At 50.5% G+C, this 20585-nt stretch overlaps 1 protein-coding gene and 2 pseudogenes across 1 annotated transcript; all 3 read left to right on the top strand.

Annotated features, from left to right (window-relative positions):
* Positions 1–5527: 5527 nt before the first annotated feature.
* Positions 5528–8672, top strand: LOC114782334 (RUN domain-containing protein 3A-like). Its single transcript, XM_028968252.1, has 11 exons — positions 5528–5695; positions 6257–6422; positions 6571–6704; positions 6901–6986; positions 7066–7155; positions 7230–7310; positions 7513–7678; positions 7759–7916; positions 8013–8102; positions 8194–8297; positions 8387–8672. Exons 1-11 carry the CDS (start codon positions 5528–5530, stop codon positions 8524–8526), a joined length of 1383 nt encoding a protein of 460 aa, XP_028824085.1. The 3' UTR covers positions 8527–8672.
* A 1786-nt stretch (positions 8673–10458) lies between these two features.
* LOC114782333 (protein FAM117A-like) lies at positions 10459–13931 on the top strand (annotated as a pseudogene).
* Positions 13932–15745: 1814 nt separating this feature from the next.
* LOC114782332 (solute carrier family 35 member B1-like) lies at positions 15746–19438 on the top strand (annotated as a pseudogene).
* The last annotated feature ends 1147 nt before the right edge of the window (positions 19439–20585 follow it).

Raw genomic sequence — 20585 nt, 5'->3', positions numbered from 1 at the left:
CATACAACATGCGCTAGAAACAGAGTCTTCTTCACACAGAGACTTTAAACTGTTAGAGGCGTTCCTGGGAAAATCTATTTGGACTTTTCTTTTCCCCAAAATGCCTAAACTGTACCAAAGACAAAATAAAAGACAAGACACGGGACAGACACTGGACTGAAGACGTCAAAGAAGAAACATAAGACAGAGTTTGATTAGTTTTCAGCGTCTCCTCGTGGGACCACAGGATTATTTTCATGGACAAAGCGACAGTGAGGCTGTAAGTAACCAAAACCTTGATTCCCTCTCAGGGTCTACAGTCCAATAGATCAGGAGCTTAATTCCCATCACTGTCAGCCACAACCCCCATGATGAAGCCTGCTCAGATCTGTGGTGTCCGGTACATCTCCGGTCAGTCGGGGCGACGTCATGTAGATAAACCTCCAGGTTTGGAGCCCTGGACGTCCCCAGCAGGAAACGATTTGGCGGTGGTCTACAGAGAAGAACATGTTCTCTGCTCTACAGGGACTCCAGCAAGATGGCTGCTGACCTGGTGTGTGTGTGTGTGTGTGTGTGTGTGTGTGTGTGTGTGTGTGTGTGCATGCTGAGGTTTATCTTTACATTGAGGCTCAGGCCGAGTGCAGGGTTATGACTGACGGGAGCACAGTTAGTTTCATATTGAAAGCCACGCCCCCATCCCACCCACCTCCACACCCCGTCCAATCAAAGTTCACATCCGTGTTTTTTTTTTCTTTTCTTTTCTTTCCCCCCTTTTTCTTTCGTTTTTAGCCATTAACTTTGCTTTAATAATTCACACAAACACTTGGTGCCGGACTAACAGATGCCTGTACACAACTGCACATCCAATTCAGTCCCAACAGGTAAATACACACAGACGTTCGGTTTTATGGGGACAAAATCATTATAGGGACCCTTTTTATGGTGGGAATGACGTGTTTCACCCACTTTGGGGATCAGATTAAGTTTCACCATCACAGGGTGTCAGATGTGTGTTTACTCACAGGCCAGAGGTCAATGGTCAGGGTTTGAGCGTTTGGGGACATTCTCTGAGCATGTAGGGCTCGACACCTCCTGCTTTTTTAACCTGGCAGTTACATGGCCAGCCTGCAGGGTCCAGACCTTGGAGCTGTTTTCTGATTGGTTGTTTCAGCCACTTCACATGAATTTAGACCCAAATCAGCGTGTAAATGAACTTGATGCTGCTGGTGAAAACTCTTTGGGTTTTGGTCCAAATCCGAGTCACAGTTGATGCTGGCGACCTGAGAGACATAAACAGGACAGTTAGTGTTGCTGAGCGAGAACATCTCTCACGCTCCTTTCTGCAGAGATTGAAGGTTTTGTGTTACTCTGCGGCACAGAACATTATATCATAAAACCTACAACTGACATGTTCTTGTCCCTGTGAACATGCAATTGTGGACTTTAAATGTAAAGTGCATGGTTCTTGTGAACTGTCCAGCACTGTTTCCGTGGCAACAAGTCAACTTGGCATCTCCTCATATTCTCCTCACTTCCCTTTTTAGAACACGTACACGAGCCCTCAACAGAAACCGAATTTCTCTTGTTCTACATGGTTTGGGGTAGGTGGGCGTTTGAAAGGCGGCTCCTTCTGTGGTCACCATCATGCCAGATGGTGCCCAAGACAGCCAATGACCATGGAGATGGATTCTGATTGGTCGTGGCCCCAGACACCAAATCGCAATGGTACAGAACTCCCAAGGTGACATGCCAGCTCTTGTCCTTTGTTCCTGGGGTTACACCTGCCTGGGGACAGCTGACTGGGGACAGCCCGCCCACACGCCTGCAAGGAGATCCTGTAGAGATGTTTCTCCAGAGACAGCTGGTCCTGCAGGGACAAGATGCATGAGAGACTCGTTATGGACACAAGCGAATCCAGGCTAGCAAATCTAGGAGCACACAAAAGGTGATTAAAGTTACGAGACTCCGCGTCAGCGGACAGGGGACCGCAGTGCCACTCAGCGCTGGCACTGCACCACAGTGGGCGAACTGGGGTCACAAAAGACGTTTGTTGCATAGCTGCACATTTGTTGTCCAGTGACAAATCGTACCAAGACCTTGTAGCATTTAAGGCAAATGTCTCCCGTCCCCTGGAGCAGCCGAGTCCCCCCCTTTAAAAACACGGGGAGGTCAGAAGCCCCAGCTGATAACGGACCAGAAGTGAATACGATCAAAACCAGAACTATTCTCAGCGAGATAAAGCCATGAACAAGCATCATGATAATTCTACCTTTAATTTATGCAAAGTCATTTTAATCAGGTCAAGATCAGGAATTTGCATGTTGTAGGTTTAAATTATTGCAGCAGTTTTGATCTGAGCACTGCTAGTAATGAACTCAGACAGCCACGCCCAAGCCCACGGCTTTTTCACATTAATCGTCAGTAGAAAGGCAGATGGATGCATGAACAGTCTGCTGTACATGCTACAGATTAAGAACCATGACAAGCATACAACACCGATGGGTGTTAACTTCAAGACAACGTGTACTGAACTGAATGACGTAGTCAACTGGACAACATGTACTGAACTGGACAACATGTACTGAACTGAATGTCATGTACTGAATTTGTCCTGAACTGGACAACGTGTACTGAACTGATTGACGTAGTGAACTGGACAACGCGTACTGAACTGAATGTCATGTACTGAACTTGTCCTGAACTGGACAACGTGTACTAAACTGGACAACATGTACTGAACTGAATGTCATGTACTGAATTTGTCCTGAACTGGACAACGTGTACTAAACTGGACAACATGTACTGAACTGGACAACATGTACTGAACTGAATGTCATGTACTGAATTTGTCCTGAACTGGACAACGTGTACTGAACTGATTGACGTAGTGAACTGGACAACGTGTACTGAACTGATTAATGTAGTGAACTGGACAACGCGTACTGAACTGGACAACGTGTACTGAACTGGACAACGTGTACTGAACTTGTCCTGCACTGAACGACATGTACTGAACTGGACAACGTGTACTGAACTGATTGACGTAGTGAACTGGACAACAAGTACTGAACTTGTCCTGCACTGAACGACATGTACTGAACTGGACAACGTGTACTGAACTGATTGACGTAGTGAACTGGACAACGTGTACTGAACTTGTCCTGAACTGAACGACATGTACTGTACTGAACTGATTGATGTAGTGAACTGGACAACATGTACTGAACTTAATGTCGTGTAGTGAACTGGACAAGAAGTATTGAATGGCTACTGACCTGTTCTCCTAATGTAATCCAGCGTTAATATGGTAGACAGAACATCCAAGCTTTGCAAATTGAATCCTTTCATGTTTGGCAAAAAATAAAGCAAACCAAGGTTGGAGGACGCAGTAGAGGGTTCTTCTGTTCCCTGTGATGGTGTTCCTTACTTTGAATAATTTGTGTTTTATTTATTTTTTTTGTCCAGCCAATAGAGGCTGCAGTCTGCACACCCATCCACCCCCCCCCACCCCTTCCCCTGGACCAAGGATCCCCGTCCGGTTAGAGCGTCTTCCGTTTGGGCATTAGTGCCTTTCGGAAGGAGGTGGACTTGGTTCCTCGGCTGAAGGAGGCCCCACCCATGGAGATCTTGGTCTTTCCACTAGTGATTGTGGAAGTTCCCAGCGAGGTGGTGCTCTTGCCCCGGCTGATGGAGGAGTTCCCCAGCTGGATCTTGGTCTTGTCCCTCTTGATGGAGGTGCTGCCCAGGTTGAGGGCAGTTTTGCCCTCTGTGATGCTGGTGTTCCCCATGGCACTACAGGAAAGTGGACCTGTTCCAGCCTGGAGGAGCACCTGGCGCCTGTTTTTCCCCCTAATTCCTCTCTGGGTTCACTGACAGGTGTGACTCATGGCGTATTCCCAGCGCAGCTCGCCCTGGCGTCCAGCGTCCCTGCTCGGGTGTGACGGCAGGCAGCCGCTAGCACCCGGATAACAGCAGAATGCTAAACGTGGACAGTGCAGCCCACCGGCAGCATAATGGCCCTGTTGAGCAGTGAGACGTGGGACTGCAGAGGCCACATACCACCCCTGTGAGCCCTGAATGGACAGAGGCTGCCGTAGGAGGCCGAAGAGCTCTCCGGGGGACGGGGGGACAGTGAACCTCATTGTCCCGTCTCTAGGGCGACTCCACGGAAGAGACTGAGGAGCACATTGTTGCATCCACACAATCGGTGGTGACATCACTGGGTTTGATGGCAATGTTCCCTGCAGAGCTGTTATGTGGTGGCGTGGTACTGTACATGACTGCAGTGCAAGGTGAACGTTGACATGTTTGTTGGGAGATCTGAGCATGGAAGGGCCAGTGTGTTGAGCGTTCCGCCATAACTCTTTTCTATAAATGCAGTGGCTCTCCATCATACTGTAAAGACCCTGAACTTGAGTTCTGTTACACATTTCGACATGCTTGATTTCTGTCTATATGATTATATTGGAATGGTCCGTTTTCCATGTCAAACCAAAGGAGCAAGTTTAAAAGACCCTGGTCATATTTGATAAGGAATGTGAAACTAAACAGATGAATTAGTTTACAGCTACACTGAAATTCAGATCATTTTGGTATTGACAATTTTCTCTTGGTGGTGGGTTCAACTGGATTTTTTTATTATTAATATGCCAGTATTCACATTATTAAACAATTGAGAACAATCACATAGATTCCACTTGGTAAATTTTGTTGTATTTTGTTATTTGTGGTCAACCTCTACATTCTGTCTACCATCTGTACGTCACACTGAATACATGTCTCGGCTTCCTCATTAGAATAATATTTGATGGGTGGTCCCATCATGTAGTCACCAAACGGTTCCCTCATTAGATTAGATCTGAAAATTAGACTTTTAGTGAAATCTTATGATCCCTGATCCTGTACTTTTTTCCATCACAAGCAGGTTTAGACATCGCATCACACTGTACATACCATACATACCATATAAGCATTGTGGTTTTCATCACCTTTGCCTTGCTGAAAGCACCAGCACCCCCCAGTCTGCAGGTTTGTGTGTGTGTGTGTGTGTGTGTGTGTGTGTGATCTGGCATCAGCAATCAAAGGTTAAAGTCCCAGTACAGATTCCACTGGGTTTCCTTGCCCCTCTTAACTGAGGTTTTGACAACAGTTACTGATTTCTTTCCTTGTGAGATGGTGGCCTTGCTAAGGGAGCTGGTGACCTCTCCATGGGTGACTGTGGTCGTACCGATGGCTAGCCCAGTTTGTCCTCTCCTAACCTTGGTTTTGGTCCTGGATGCAGAGGTCTTTCCCCAAGAGATGGCTTTCCTGGTTCTAAGTAAGGAAGTTTTTCCCCGTGTGAAGGAAGTCTTTTTCAGCAGGAGGGTGGGTTTCCTCTGGGCCGAGGCTGGATCCATTTTGTCGGTATTGGCTGTCATCTTTGCCGCCATCCCCCCGCTCCTTGAGGCTGCCTCTGAGGACATTTTAAGTGGTACGGCGCTTGGACAAGAGAGCCTTGCTGAAAGAAGTGGTCGTCTTGCCTCGGCTGAAACTTGCTCTGCCAACTGAAATGGTGGTCTTGCCCCTGGTGATGGTGGAGTCGCCCATGGACGTGGTGGTTACCCCGCGTGATATGGATGTGTTGCCCATGGAGATTTTGGTCTTGCCTCGGGCTATGGATGAGCCACCCAGGGACAGAGCAGTCTTTCCCTCGGTGATGCTGGTGTTGCCCATTGAGGTAAGGACAGGAGGAGGAGGAAGATGCGGAAGGATGAAGAACGAGCCAGTTCTGCTGAATCCTCTGTGCCCTTTGGCGTCTCCAGGACACTCCCTACAGAGTCTCTGATCTTGTTGAGTCTCTGTAGACCATGCTGGGTTCTGTGAGGTCCGGTCCGCAAGGGACCTGGGTCGTGGTTGGAAAATGAGTGGCGAGACGCTTTGTGCAGTGGCACCGGACCTAAATAGATCAGGCCACTACCGTGGAGAAGGGGGTGGGTTGAGAGAGAGAAAGAGAGAGAGAGAGAGCGATTCGCTCATTTTCAGATCATGGCACTGTTCTTTCAACAAAAAGGGCCAGGGGACTGAAACCCAAGAGAGTTGACAAAGGTCTCCGTGCCGACCCTGTCTTTGTCATCGCCCCTTTGGCTCGAACACAAGGGAACTGATTGTTGTCATATACACGGTAGCACTACCCTGGCATGTGAAGGGGGCATTGTGTCACACACAAGACAATTGGGAGTGACCTCAGGCCAACTTGGTGGCTTTGCTCCCAAAATGGCTGTTCTTTAGTAGGGTGTAGGCTCAGGAGGCCTGCCTTGACTGTCGACTGTCTCTGCCGACCATCCTCAGGTTCTCTGTGAAGACTCTCCTCGAGAAGTACACCGCTGAGCCCATTGATGACTCGTCTGAAGAGTTTGTCAACTTTGCTGCCATCTTGGAGCATATCCTCAGCCATCGGTTCAAAGGTAACGGGGCAGGTCTCAAACCCATGTCTTATTGCTACTTCCTTGACTAATTAGAGGCGAGGTTATGTCTGTCCATTAGAGAAGTTAGTGTCTGGATGTGAGTGGGTGTACAATAGTTATTAATAGTTATTTTTTGGTTCTGGAGCAGGTCCAGGCAGCTGGTTCAGCTCGGATGGCCAGAGGAGCTTCTGGGACTACATCCGCCTGGCCTGCAGCAAGGTTCAGAACAACTGCATTAGCAGCATTGAGAACATCGAGAACATTAGCACCTCTCGTGCTAAGGTAAGGTCCACATCTCCTTTCTTCTATCTGGTTAGCTTTTCATGGTTTGACATTTACTGATTCCCCCTGAACTGAGGGTGTATTGCCATTTATGTGCAACTTAAGAAACTTTATTATCATACGAAAGGGGGATCTGTGGTTTTTGTTCCGAAGCTGCTGGAAACTGCTGCCTTCACTCTGCTTTCTTATGAATCAGGGTCGGGCGTGGATCCGGGTGGCTCTGATGGAGAAGAGGCTGGCTGAATACGTGGCCACAGCTCTGAGGGACACGCGCACCACCAGGTAGCTGGATGTTGTGCAGGTTGGTGTACAAGTTAGCGGGGTGAGAACATGGACCATGACTGGTGTGTGTGATGTTCAGGCGGTTTTATGAGGACAGTGCCATCATGCTGAGGGAAGAGGCCACGGTTCTGACCGGTATGCTGATTGGACTGAGTGCCATCGACTTCAGGTACAAGTCCCGCCTGTCCACAGTCCCCACCTGTCTTATGGATGGGTCTGATGTCATCCTTCTTTCTCTCGTAGTTTCTGCCTGAAAGGAGAGGTGTTGGATGGTAAAACTCCGGCTGTGATCGACTACACACCTTACCTGAAGTTCACACAGAGGTCAGTGTTTGTTCAGCGTCCCCGGGTCCTTTGTCCACATCTGTCTTTGCTCTTTTCAGGTTTGTTACTTGTGGACGTTTTTTTCATGAATTGAGAAGCTGCGCATGGTTTTGAAAGCTCTGAATGTGAGATGGATAGATTTTACTGATCAGGGCGTGGTCCTCTTGTGTCTACGCTGTATCGTCGTCATGGTGACCTATAGCTACGACTGCATGAGTGATGAGGAGGATCGGCGCAGTGTGGACAGCAGCGCCAGCGAGGAGAGCGTTCCTGACCATCCCTACGTCCCGCTGGTCACCGATGAGGAGAGCTGGAGCATCAAGTACCGCCGGATGGAGCAGCGCTTCAAGATCGTCTACGCCCAGAAGGTGGGCCTGCTGAGAGCCCCGTCTCTCTCGCTCTACTCCCAACTCAGCGCGGGGTGCAACGTCGCAGTGTTTTCCTGCAGGGGTACCTGGAGGAGCTGGTGCGGCTCAGGGAGTCCCAGCTGAAGAACCTGGAGACGGAGAACAAGCGTCTGAGCAGCAGGCTGGACGAGCTGCAGCTGCAGAGCCAGCAGGAGAAGAAGGAGCTGGAGGCTGTTGTTCTGGAGCTCCAGGCACAGCTGTATGTGAACAAACACACACACACACACACACACACACACACACACACACTGTCTATCTCTTTATCTCGTCTTCTCCACTCTCTCATGATTCCCAGCGATTCTTCCTCACATCTGGCCAAGAACCTGTCAGTCCCTGCAGAGAACCAGTGGCCTTCAGCTGGAGGGGACGTCAGGCTGTTCCGGAGGTGATGACACTTCTCATCTATTTCTTCAACAGGACGATGGTATCTGGCGCCGATACGTTTCCTGTGTGTGTGTGTGTGTGTGTGTGTGAAGGAGGAGCTTGGACAGTCTGGATCAGCTCTGTGCGGTAATGAACATGAATTCGGACTCGCAGACGTGTGATGGGAAACAGAACGGGGATTCGTGGTGTAAGACAGGTAAACCCCGCCCCCTCGCTCCTTCGCATGTATAACCTGCACGCGCGCGGCGTTGTGTAGCCTGCAGCTCGCTCCTCCCCCCTCCGCAGGTAAGGACACGCCCTCCATGCTGGGCCTGTGCGGTTCCTTGGCCTCCCTGCCCAGCTCCAAGTCTCTGGCCAGTCTCAGATCCAGTGAGTGTTTGGTGAACATCAGCAGGGACCCCACGCCGGCCGCCTCGCCCAGCTAGAAGCACCCGGCAGCCTATCAACACAGACCACCACGCCTACCAGAAATAAAGCTGGAATAGAAATGGATGGAGCGCTGAGTCGGGCTTTTATTTTTCTCCGTGTGTGTGTTTTAAAAACTGTGATGAGAATAAATTATGAGGAAATATTTTGTTATTACCTTTCCATATGTTGGAAGAGGCTGACCTCTGGTGGTTAAGATAAACACTGCAGAGTGAATCGCTGATTTACTCACATTTACACCCCTGAAGCTCATTTTCTGATATTCGGATGCGATGTGAATCATGTTTGCTCCTATTCCTGGATCTTTTCATCACTATAGAATAAAACTGAATGGCGGACGCGTTGTTGGAAGGGTTTATTGGCCAGAGTCCCGCCCAGACAAAGATGGATGTGCGGAGTTTTGTCTGATTAATCACGGTTCTGGTTCTTCGTCATCACCATTATTATTTTCACTATAATAAGAACGCTGTGGCTCGGACTGTCGTGTCAGACCGGCGGAAGAGAGCTGCCCTGGTCCCCCATGCTCTATAATGATAGACCAACAATAAATTAAAAAAGAAATTCTATGTATATAATAAATTAAGTTAAAGACGGAGGAAGTGGGGAGAATAAAATACACTGTGCTAGCACAGGGAATTGGCTGCTGAACCATCGGGATCAACATCCTTTAAAAAAAAAAAAAAAAGTGACGTGATTGTGAAACACTGCAGCACAGCACACGGTGACACGTGTCCTCTGTATTTAACCATCACCCTTGGTGAGCAGTGGACACCACGAGAGGCGCCCGGGGAGCAGTGTGTGGGGATGGGACCTTCATCAAAGGGACTTCAGCAGCACCTTGGCCGATCGGGATTCGAACCGGCAACCTTCTGATTACGGGGCTGCTTCCTTTACTGCTAGGCCACCACTGCCCCCTATCCAGTTGGAGAGACTCAACATGTCCTAGAAGCCACTTCCAAATGATAGAAAATAAAGAACGTACCGTATCCATTGGGAGTGGGCATTGGGGTGTGTTTTTGGCCACACCCCTTTTCCAGAGCAACTTTTCCCATAGGAATAACATGGGACCATTCACTTATAAGGGTAAATTGAACCCGTCACCAGTTCCACACACTTCAACACATTGACATCAAACTTAGTACACACCTTCATCTGAGACTAATTAAATTTTCTCTTTCACTCTTTAACCTCCACTCCTCATTTTCCACCCTTTTTATCACTCCATTCTCCCATTCACTCCCATGTATTTTACAGAGCAACACCTTCACTCTTCCAACCACCACACTTTTCACCCATTTAACCTCCTTCCACCTCCCACTATCCTCCATTCATCCTTTTCATCCCTCTACCCTCGCATTCACCAAGAACAGAAAAAAAATGCTCAAACTTTCATCCTTCCAACCACCACATATTTCACCCATTAAACCAATGATCCTTTATGTGTGTAGAAATGTAGAAATGTTACCAATTCAACCACAATTAACCTCTATCCACTCATTCACATGTCCTCTACTCCTCCTCATCATCCACCTATCCTCTCATTCACCCCCATGCATTTTACAGAGCAACAGTGGTCCTACTTCCAACCACCACATACTTCATCTATTCAACAAACTTAACATACTCAACCACATTTAACCTCCTTCGACTTATACCCCTTACCCGCACTTCTCCTTTTCATCCCTCAATTGAAACCCATTCATTTTACAGAGGAACAATAGTCACATTTTCAGTCTGAGATAATTGACATGTCCATAATTCCATGAAATGAACACTGTTTATGAGTCACAGTATCCAAGTCAAGTCTCAAGTCACTGAGGGCAAGTCTAAAGTCAAGCCACAAGTCACTGTTTATTCGACTTAAGTGACTCAACTCCCCATCTCTGCTCTGTACTCTATTTTACTCTATACTCTACTCTCCCCGGATAAATATGGCCGAATTGTCCGCTTCACCTACTACACTCTATTCTGATTGTCACCATGTCACCTGCGTCAACAACATGGCCACACAGGTCAGGGCTTCACCAATCACCGCACCGCACCGTGGACCCTGGAAACTCACCTGGTACGGTGCAACCCAAGCCCAGATTTAATCAGGTATCACATTGGTGTCACGTTGGTAGGGTGGTAGTAGCCTTGTGGGTAACACACTCGCCTGTGAACCAGAAGACCCAGGTTCAAATCCCACTTACTACCAAATGTCTCCAGGGGGGACTGTCCTCGTAACTGTCGCTCTGGATAAGGGTGTCTGGTAAATACTGTAAATGTAAATGTGCCGTGGATCTCTTCTCACAGCAACAACAACAACAACATTTATTTCTTATTTAGCCCAAAATCACATGTCTCAATGGGCTTTGACAGGTCCTACAGTTGACACCCCCCCACACTTGACCCTTCTGCACACAAGGAAAAACTCTAGGAGAGAGAAAAAAAAGAGAGGAAGAAACCTTGGGAAGGAGTGATACAGAGAGGGACCCCCTTCCAGGGTAGAGTGAGCCTGCAAATGGTGTCAGTGCAGGGTTGGGGATGATATAATAATAAGTCCTACAGTCTCACAGGTCTTCTGTTTTTGTTGCGGATGAGCTTTGCTCACCGCACGGTCTGCAGGACCTGAGCAGATGCAGATGTAGAGCAGATTGTCCACCATGTCTACACACACAGCCACACTGGTCCAGTGTGAATGAAATGTTACACTTGTCGTGTTGAGCTGTTTATAGGATGTCCCGTGATGGACAGATGGAGGGAGGGAGTTGGGTATTTGAGAGGGAGGGGCAGGTGAGGGTGTTGGTGGGAACTGTACACCAGATGCACGTCAACATGACCCTGTGGGAGGGAGAATAGAAGGGGGGGGGGCACAGTATCCCACCGAAAACTGGAAGACATCTAAATGTGTTCCTCCTATCAGGATTTCCTGGGCTATTCTGGTGGTGAAATCATAGGCAGACTTTGTGTCCGACAGGAGGAGAGATGAGGGGTCCAAGCTTCTGAAAACTGGCTCTGGGGTCCCTTGTTCTGGACGTTGGTAGAAAGAGACATTCTCTGGACGTTGTATGGACATTGTTTTAAACAACCTTGTCGCTGAAGAAATGTGAGATTTTATCATGTCGGTATGTATCACTCTCTCTCTCTCTCTCTCTCTCTCTCTCTCTATCTCTCTATCTCTCTATCTTCAGCTGTTTTCTCTGATTTGTTTCTGTAATGGTCAATACAATTAAACATTAAACGTGTAATAAAATGAGATTAATATGAGTTCTCAACAGAAGGTGAATTATGTTGTGGATTGGTTGACATGTTGAAGGCTTAATAACAGGTAGTCAGCTGCATAGGGCGTGGCACGTGATGGAGAGGGTCAGGAGGGTTTAGCTGCTACTACATGTCAGGTGCAGCTGACATCCTGTGTCCATGTGTGTATCACCACCGCCATGCAATGTGTGTGTGAGATCTTTACTGCATTAATATAGAGTTATATCATCATTTTCATCTCCAGTTTCCACATTTCTTTGTCTTTTTGTGTGAAAGAAGAGTGAAAAGTGATTGTGAGACACTGCAGCGCAGCACACGGTAACACGGTGACACGTGGTGGCCTAGCGGTTAAGGAAGCGGCCCCGTAATCAGAAGTTTGCCGGTTCGAATCCCGATCTGCCAAGGTGCCACTGAGGTGCCACTGAGCAAAGCACCGTCCCCACACACTGCTCCCCGGGCGCCTGTCATGGTGCCCACTGCTCACTCAGGGTGATGGTTAAATGCAGAGGACAAATTTCACTGTGTGCATCGTGTGCTGTGCTGCTGTGTATCACATGTGACAATCACTTCACTTTCTCTCTTCACGTGTCCTCTGTATTTAAGCATCACCCTTGGTGACAGTGGGCACCATGACAGGCGCCCGGGGAGCAGCGCGTGGGGACGGAACCGGCAACCTTCTGATTACGGGTGCTCGGCCACCACTGCCACCCCCCCCATCCCCCCCCCCCCCCCCCCCACCCCCCGTGTGTGTGTGACCTGTCTTGTCTGTCATGTAATTGATTCTCCACTCCAGGACACTCAGTGTTGTCACCTCTGGTTCTAATCTTCTCCCCAGACTCCCAGCTCCTGGTCAGAGGACAGCAGAGGGAGGAGAGGGGGCGGGGGGTCACAAGCGCTCGGCATCCTGGGGCAGCACCGATCACCTTCGAGAGGTGGGGCTGAGAGACGCGAAAGATTTAAAAAAGCATGTTTTATCCGCTTGGACCCGTACTGGAAAATAAATCCCCCACATCACTCATCAGGTGGCCAAACTTCGCCATTCTCTCCAGAAACGGTTCCGAGCCGCCCCGCCCACAGGGGGGTGCAGTCGCCCCCACCACCCTCCACCCGCTGGCTCCGCCCCGGAATCTCCACAGGTAAACCCACGCCAGCTCTGAGTGTTAAATACGCACCCCGACGCGCCCCTCTCTCTCCAGGCTCTGAGCCGCCTGGCCCCCAGGATGCGGCGCAGTGTGGAGGGTCTCAACCTGGAGCTCCAGGGGGTTTTTTCAGATGCACAACCAGGTAAATTGGTCGCATGAATGTCCATGACATGGTTCTGAGTGAATGATTTCCACGTGAGTGAAATATTATTCTCCATGTCCAGTCAGTGTGTGAGGCGCAGGGACCGTCTCGTGTCCTCCTGTCCCTTCAGGGTTCTGTCGTGTTTTAACTGTCAGATACTGGACATACCGGACGGCCACAGGGCTCCTGTTCCGCTCCAGAGGTGCAGCAGTGGCTCCCAGAGTGACCCCTCCCCCTCGCACTCTCCCTGTCCAATGGGGGAGGCCGGTGAGTGACCTTACCGAGCCGCTTGATTGGCCGTAGGCCACGCCGTCCTCACTGGGCATGTGTGTGTTCGTCAGACGCGGTGACCCCATGTCCTTCTCCGCCCCCTTGTGTTGTGGATCCCGCCCTCCTCCAGCCCGCCTGCTCCCCCCGCCCCCAACAAGACATGCGCCTTCCCGAGAGAACCGGCAGAGGGCTGTGAGGGAGTTGGGGCGTGGCAGGATGCTGCGTAAGTGACGCCCCGCTGACGCCCCGCCACCTGCACCGCCTTCTAATGTTGTGTCTCCCGCTCTCCAGCTCCCTGGACCCAGCAGAACCCCTCCTGCTGCCCTCCTCTCCCGACCCCCAACAAGGTCAACTTCACGCCACACGGAGGCTCCGCCTTCTGCCCTGTCAGCCTGTTGAAAGCCCCTCCTGGCCCTCCATGGATCTCCTGTTCCGCGGCCTGTCAGTCTCCCAAAGTGCAGGAACCGGACCCGCTGTGGGCGGGTTCCTCCCTGGACCCCTGTCTGACCCGGCCACCTCCACCACGTGACCAGGGGAAGATGAGAAGATGTTCCCTGCCTATAGTTTTATTCATGAGAGGACATTTCTTTGAAGGGATGGTGACGATGATGATTGGGGAACGATCCTCTTCTTTCTGCTCTTTTTAAGTTCTTGTAATGATGGAATGCGGTTTTTCCACCGATGACTGAGATTCTGCACCAAGGTCCGTGTGTTTAAAAGCCAGAGAGCCATGAAAAAGTGCCATTTCTTACATTTATATCTTGATTTGTTAATTGAAATATTATACAAGTTTGCTTACTTCCCTTGTCTGAATTCAGCACTTGATAGATGTTGAGAGATGATGATGATGAATATAGGATTTTTGTTCATGAACCAGATGCCTGTAGATGGAACAGACAAATTAAAGATACATATGGCCTACAAACGTTCTGGTGTTTTTTGTTGGTGGAAGGACATGTACCATAACGCACGAAGTTCACACCTCCAAGGTTCGAGTCCCGACTCAGACCAAACACGCCCAGTTTTGGGTGGCGGGTTTCCTCCAGTTCTTCCGGTTTCCACTCACCATCTAAAGGAATTTAAACTAGATGGACTGGTGACTCTGCATTGACTGTAGGTGTGGGCTACCCTGCCCTGCACCCAGTGTCCCAGCATGGACTCCAGCAGCCGTGACAGGGACTAAGTGGGTACGGAGAGTTGAGGTCAGAAGATTAAAAATGCCTGTAGAAGTACTGTAGAAGATGTACAGTGGGGAGAAGATAGATGCCTTGGCCAGTGGTGGCCTAGCAGGTAAGGAAGCGGACCTGAGGTCCGTCCCCACACGCTGCTCCCCGGGCGCCTGTCATGGTGCCCCCTGAGGTCCCCTTGATGAAGGTCCCGTCCCCACAACACTGCTCTGCTCCCCGGGCACCTGTCATGGTGCCCACTGAGGTCCCCTTGATGAGGTCCCCGTCCCCACACACTGCTCCCCGGGCACCTGTCATGGTGCCCACTGAGGTCCCATGATGAAGGTCCCGTCCCCACACACTGCTCCCCGGCACCTGTCATGGTGCCCACTGAGGTCCCCTTGATGAAGGTTCCGTCCCCACACGCTGCTCCCCAGGCGCCTGTCATGGTGCCCACTGAGGTCCCCTTGATGAAGGTCCCGTCCCCACATGCTGCTCCCCAGGCGCCTGTCATGGTGCCACACTGAGGTCCCCTTGATGAAGGTTCCCGTCCCCACAACGCTGCCTGCCCCGGCGCCTGTCATGGTGCCCACTGAGGTCCCATGATGAAGGTCCCGTCCCCACACACTGCTCCCCGGGTGCCTGTCATGGTGTCCACTGTCACCAAGGGTGATGGTTAAATACAGAGGGACACGTGTCACAGTTTTCACTGGAACAAATCCTGTGCAATGAAACGAATTACTGACATTCGACCAGGTTGTCCTCAACTTACATAATTAAAGGAAGTTGGAATAAAACGTTCATGTGTATTTATGTTCTAGTTCATTCATAAAAACGTTTCGAAGTGGCAGAATCTCATTTCTATTCACAACTTGCTTCTCCAGTTTTGCTAACGTGGAGCTGCAGCCGTGACTGTAGACACGCCCATTTTCTGAATCCTGCTTCTCCATTGGTCCAACGCAGTTGAGTTTGGACCAATGAAAGCGCTCCACATGCCGCACACGGCACAACATTTCATATTAATGTCGCGTTCTAGTCCCGCATTAAAGCGTCATATTCCGCGGCGGCCACGTGGTGTCGCCACGTCAGGACACGCCGGTCACGTGGTGCGTGCGGAGTTCCGCGTTTCTCGGCTCCGGTTCCGCAGGACCTGCTGAGGCGCGTCTTCCCCCGCGGCGGTTCCTCACGGCCGGTATAGTGGAGCGGGACGCCGGGCTGCGGAGCGCGGGCAGCGGGTCGGTGTCGGTGCCCGGTGCCGGTGGCGGGACAGCGAGAGGACGGCATGGCGGCGGGGACAGGAGGCGGGAACGAGCGGCTGCGCTTCATCGTCTGTTTCCTCGGAGTCTTCGTCTGTTATTTTTACTACGGGATCCTGCAGGAGACCATGTGAGTCCAGGCGGACATCTGCTGGTGTCGCTGTTCACTGTGTGTGTGAGCTGTTCCACTGCGTGAGTGTGTGTGTGTGGTGTGTGTGTGTGAGCTGTTCACTGTGGTCTGTGTGTGTGCATGTGTGTGTGTGTGAGCTGTCACTGTGTGTGCGTGTGTGTGTGAGCTGTTCACTGTGTGTGCGTGTGTGTGTGAGCTGTTCACTGTGTGTGCGTGTGTGTGAGCTGTTCACTGTGTGTGCGTGTGTGTGTGAGCTGTTCACTGTGTGTGTGTGTGTGAGCTGTTCACTGTTGTGTTGTGTGGTGTGTGTGTGTGTGAGCTGTTCACTGTCGTGGTGTGTGTGTGAGCTGTTCACTGTGTGGGGTGTGTGGTGTGTTGAGCTTGTTGTGTGTTGTGGGAGCTTTCACTGTGAGGCTTGTGCTGTGTGTGTGTGAGCTGTTCACTCGTGTGTGTGTGTGTGTGTGTGAGCTGTTCACTGTGTGTGTTGTGTGTGTGTGAGCTGTTCACTGTGTGTGCGTGTGTGAGCTGTTCACTGTGTGTGCGTGTGTGAGCTGTTCACTGTGTGTGCGTGTGTGAGCTGTTCACTGTGTGTGCGTGTGTGAGCTGTTCACTGTGTGTGCGTGTGTGAGCTGTTCACTGTGTGTGCGTGTGCGTGTGTGAGCTGTTCACTGTGTGTGTGTGTGTGTGAGCTGTTCACTGTGTGTGCGTGTGTGTGTGAGCTGTTCACTGTGTGTGTGTGTGAGCTGTTCACTGTGTGTGTGTGTGTGTGAGCTGTTCACTGTGTGTGTGTGTGTGTGTGTGAGCTGTTCACTGTGTGTGTGTGTGTGAGCTGTTCACTGTGTGTGTGTGTGTGTGTGAGCTGTTCACTGTGTGTGTGTGTGTGTGTGTGTGAGCTGTTCACTGTGTGTGCGTGTGTGTGAGCTGTTCACTGTGTGTGCGTGTGTGAGCTGTTCACTGTGTGTGCGTGTGTGAGCTGTTCACTGTGTGTGCGTGTGTGAGCTGTTCACTGTGTGCGTGTGTGAGCTGTTCACTGTGTGTGCGTGTGAGCTGTTCACTGTGTGTGTGTGTGTGAGCTGTTCACTGTGTGTGCGTGTGTGTGTGTGAGCTGTTCACTGTGTGTGCGTGTGTGTGTGTGTGAGCTGTTCACTGTGTGTGTGTGTGTGCATGTGTGTGGGTGTGTGCATGTGTGTGTGTGTGAGCTGTTCACTGTGTGCATGTGTGTGTGTGTGTGCATGTGTGTGTGTGTGAGCTGTTCACTGTGTGTGTGTGTGTGTGAGCTGTTCACTGTGTGTGTGTGAGCTGATCACTGTGTGTGTGTGAGCTGTTCACTGTGTGTGTGTGAGCTGTTCACTGTGTGTGTGTGAGCTGATCACTGTGTGTGTGTGAGCTGATCACTGTGTGCGTGCGCGTGTGTGTGAGCACTGTTGACTGTGTGCGCGTGTGTGTGAGCTGTTGACTGTGTGCGCGTGTGTGTGTGAGCTGTTCACTGTGTGCGTGTGTGTGTGAGCTGTTCACTGTGTGCGCTGTTGGTGTGTGAGCTGTTCACTGTGTGCGGTGTGTTGTGTGAGCTATTCACTGTGTGTGCGTGTGTGAGCTGTTCACTGTGTGTGCGTGTGAGAGCTGTTCACTGTGTCTGTGCGTATGTGTGTGTGAGCTGTTCACTGTGTCTGTGTGTGTGTGTGTGTGTGAGCTGTTCACTGTGTCTGTGCGTGTGTGAGCTGTTCACTGTGTGTGTGTGCAGCACGCGAGGCGACTACGGTCATGGAGAGAAGAAGGAGAAGTTCCGTTACGCCACCACACTGGTCTTCATCCAGTGCATCATCAACGCTGTCTTCGCCCGCATCTGTGAGTCCTGTGTGTGTGACCAGAGCCCCCAGTACCTGACCCACCAGCACCAGACCTTGAGCCCCCAGTTTAATCACGATCAGTTCATTAATGGCCCAGGGATGTCTGCAGCAGGAGGGTAGGACCTCCAGGACCACCAGGACCCCCCAGGACCAGGACTGAACCTGTCATTTGGTTCACCAGAACCTGATCTGCCAATGATTCTAAGGTTTTTATGTTGCTTTTGAAGATGATTCCAGAAACTGGAGAAGAGTCTAGATGAATGCTTTCTGGTACCAGTGGAGCTGTGCTGGAGGATCTGAGATTTAGAAATAATATATAAGAATGATATTTACAAGCATTTCCAGACGTCCTTATCCAGAGCGACTTAGTCAGTAGTGACAGAGACAGTCCCCCCTGGAGACACTCAGGGTCTTGCTCAGGGACAGGATGGTAGTAAGTGGGGTTTGAACCTGGGTCTTCTGGGTCGTAGGCGGGTGTGGTACCTGCTAGGTTACCACCACCGTTTGCTTGTAATAGTAACGAGTTGATTTCTCCTCAGTGATCCACTTCTTTGACGGCTCTAAACCGGACCACACCCGCTCATGGCTCTACGGTCTCTGCTCCCTGTCCTACCTGGGCGCCATGGTGTCCAGCAACTCGGCCCTGGCAGTACGTCAACTACCCCACACAGGTGGGTGTGTCCCCACGTCTCTGAATAGCGGGGTGTGTCCTACCAGACTATAATCGGAGCGTCTTTCTCCGTAAGCAGGTGTTGGGGAAGTCGTGTAAACCGATTCCAGGTAGGTGAAAGATCTGGACGTGTCCTGTAGAGGACCGATTTCTATATCTGCTGTTTGACGATGACGCCGCCATTCGTTGTGTAAATGTCACCCTGCCTGCATGTGACAGTGATGATCCTGGGCGTTACCATCCTGAGGAAGAAGTACCCCCCCGTCACCAAGTACCTGTGTGTCCTCCTGATCGTCACCGGCGTCGCCCTGTTCCCTCTACAAGCCCAACAATGGCGTGGCCGCCACCGACGCCCACGTCTTCGGGTTTGGGGAGATGCTGCTGGTGAGAGTCCTCACATTTAGTGAAAGATCATCTTCAGGATATTTTTATTCTATGATTACTTTTCCCCTACACGACGAAGACATGGAACTTCTCACAACTCGATATTTTACTGACTTTATTATTAGCAAGATGATCACATTTCATCTTCATCACCAATTCTGTGCAACTCTCGTGAAGAACCGATGGTCTCACACTGGACACCAGGTCACCATAGGTAAATCGGGACTTGGTGACCAAGGTGCCTGGGAGACAGTGGAGGGACTGATCACAGTCCAGGGTCCAGGTCTTCACACCTTCCACACCTGGCAGAAAGGCAGGATAAGATTGGTTCTCTCTCCATTTCATTATTTAGTTTAGAATCTGATTATTTTATTACTTTCGAGACTGTTGGCTTTTAGGGATGCGGCGATACCACATTTTCTAAAGTACTCGTTACAAGTCCCCCCGAAGCCGGGGACCAATACCACGGTCTGAGTAATCTATGTTTGAGCGGCGTGTAAGGGGTTAATCACAGGCCCCGAGTCCCCGCCCCCAGGCTCCGCCCCCAGATCAGAGCGGGGAGAAGGCGTGGTTAGAAATGTCAGCCGTGTGGAACTATTACACAGTGAATGAAGACGACAAAACAAAGGCGGACTGCAAAAAAGAACCCGGCAACCATCAAGTACGTTGTGCTGAGGCGACCGGCCGCTCTCGGAGGTAGAACATGGAGAACATGTCGGGGGGTAGAACATGTCGGGGGGTAGAACATGTCGGGGGTAAAACATGGAGAACATGTCGGGGGGTAGAACATGTCGGGGGGTAGAACATGTCGGGGGTAGAACATGTCGGGGGGTAGAACATGTCGGGGGGGAGAACATGTCGGGGGGTAGAACATGTCGGGGGGTAGAACATGGAGAACATGTCGGGGGTAGAACATGGAGAACATGTCTGAGGTAGAACATGTCGGAGGTAGAACATGGAGAACATGTCGGAGGTAGAACATGTCGGAGGTAGAACATGTCGGAGGTAGAACATGTCGGAGGTAGAACATGCAGAACATGTCGGAGGTAGAACATGTCGGAGGTAGAACATGTCGGAGGTAGAACATGGAGAACATGTCGTGGGTAGAACATGGAGAACATGTCGGGGGTAGAACATGTAGAACATGTCGGAGGTAGAACATGTCGGAGGTAGAACATGTCGGGGGTAGAACATGGAGAACATGTCGGAGGTAGAACATGGAGAACATGTCGGAGGTAGAACATGGAGAACATGTCGGAGGTAGAACATGTCGGAGGTAGAACATGGAGAACATGTCGGGGTAGAACATGGAGAACATGTCGGGGGTAGAACATGGAGAACATGTCGGGGGTAGAACATGTCGGGGGTAGAACATGTCGGGGGTAGAACATGTCGGAGGTAGAACATGTCGGAGGTAGAACATGGAGAACATGTCGGAGGTAGAACATGTCGGAGGTAGAACATGGAGAACATGTCGGAGGTAGAACATGTCGTGGGTAGAACATGCAGAACATGTCAGAGGTAGAACATGTCGTGGGTAGAACATGCAGAACATGTCGTGGGTAGAACATGGAGAACATGTCGTGGGTAGAACATGGAGAACATGTCGTGGGTAGAACATGGAGAACATGTCGGGGGTAGAACATGGAGAACATGGAGAACATGTCGGGGGTAGAACATGGAGAACATGGAGAACATGTCGGAGGTAGAACATGGAGAACATGTCGGGGTAGAACATGTCGGGGGTAGAACATGTCGGGGGTAGAACATGTCGGGGGTAGAACATGTCGGGGGTAGAACATGTCGGG

The sequence above is a fragment of the Denticeps clupeoides genome, unplaced genomic scaffold, assembly GCF_900700375.1.
Source record: "Denticeps clupeoides unplaced genomic scaffold, fDenClu1.1, whole genome shotgun sequence".
Lineage (NCBI taxonomy): Eukaryota > Metazoa > Chordata > Actinopteri > Clupeiformes > Denticipitidae > Denticeps > Denticeps clupeoides.
The sequence above is the reverse complement of the archived record's forward strand: the minus strand, read 5'-3'. Positions and strand labels throughout refer to the sequence as shown.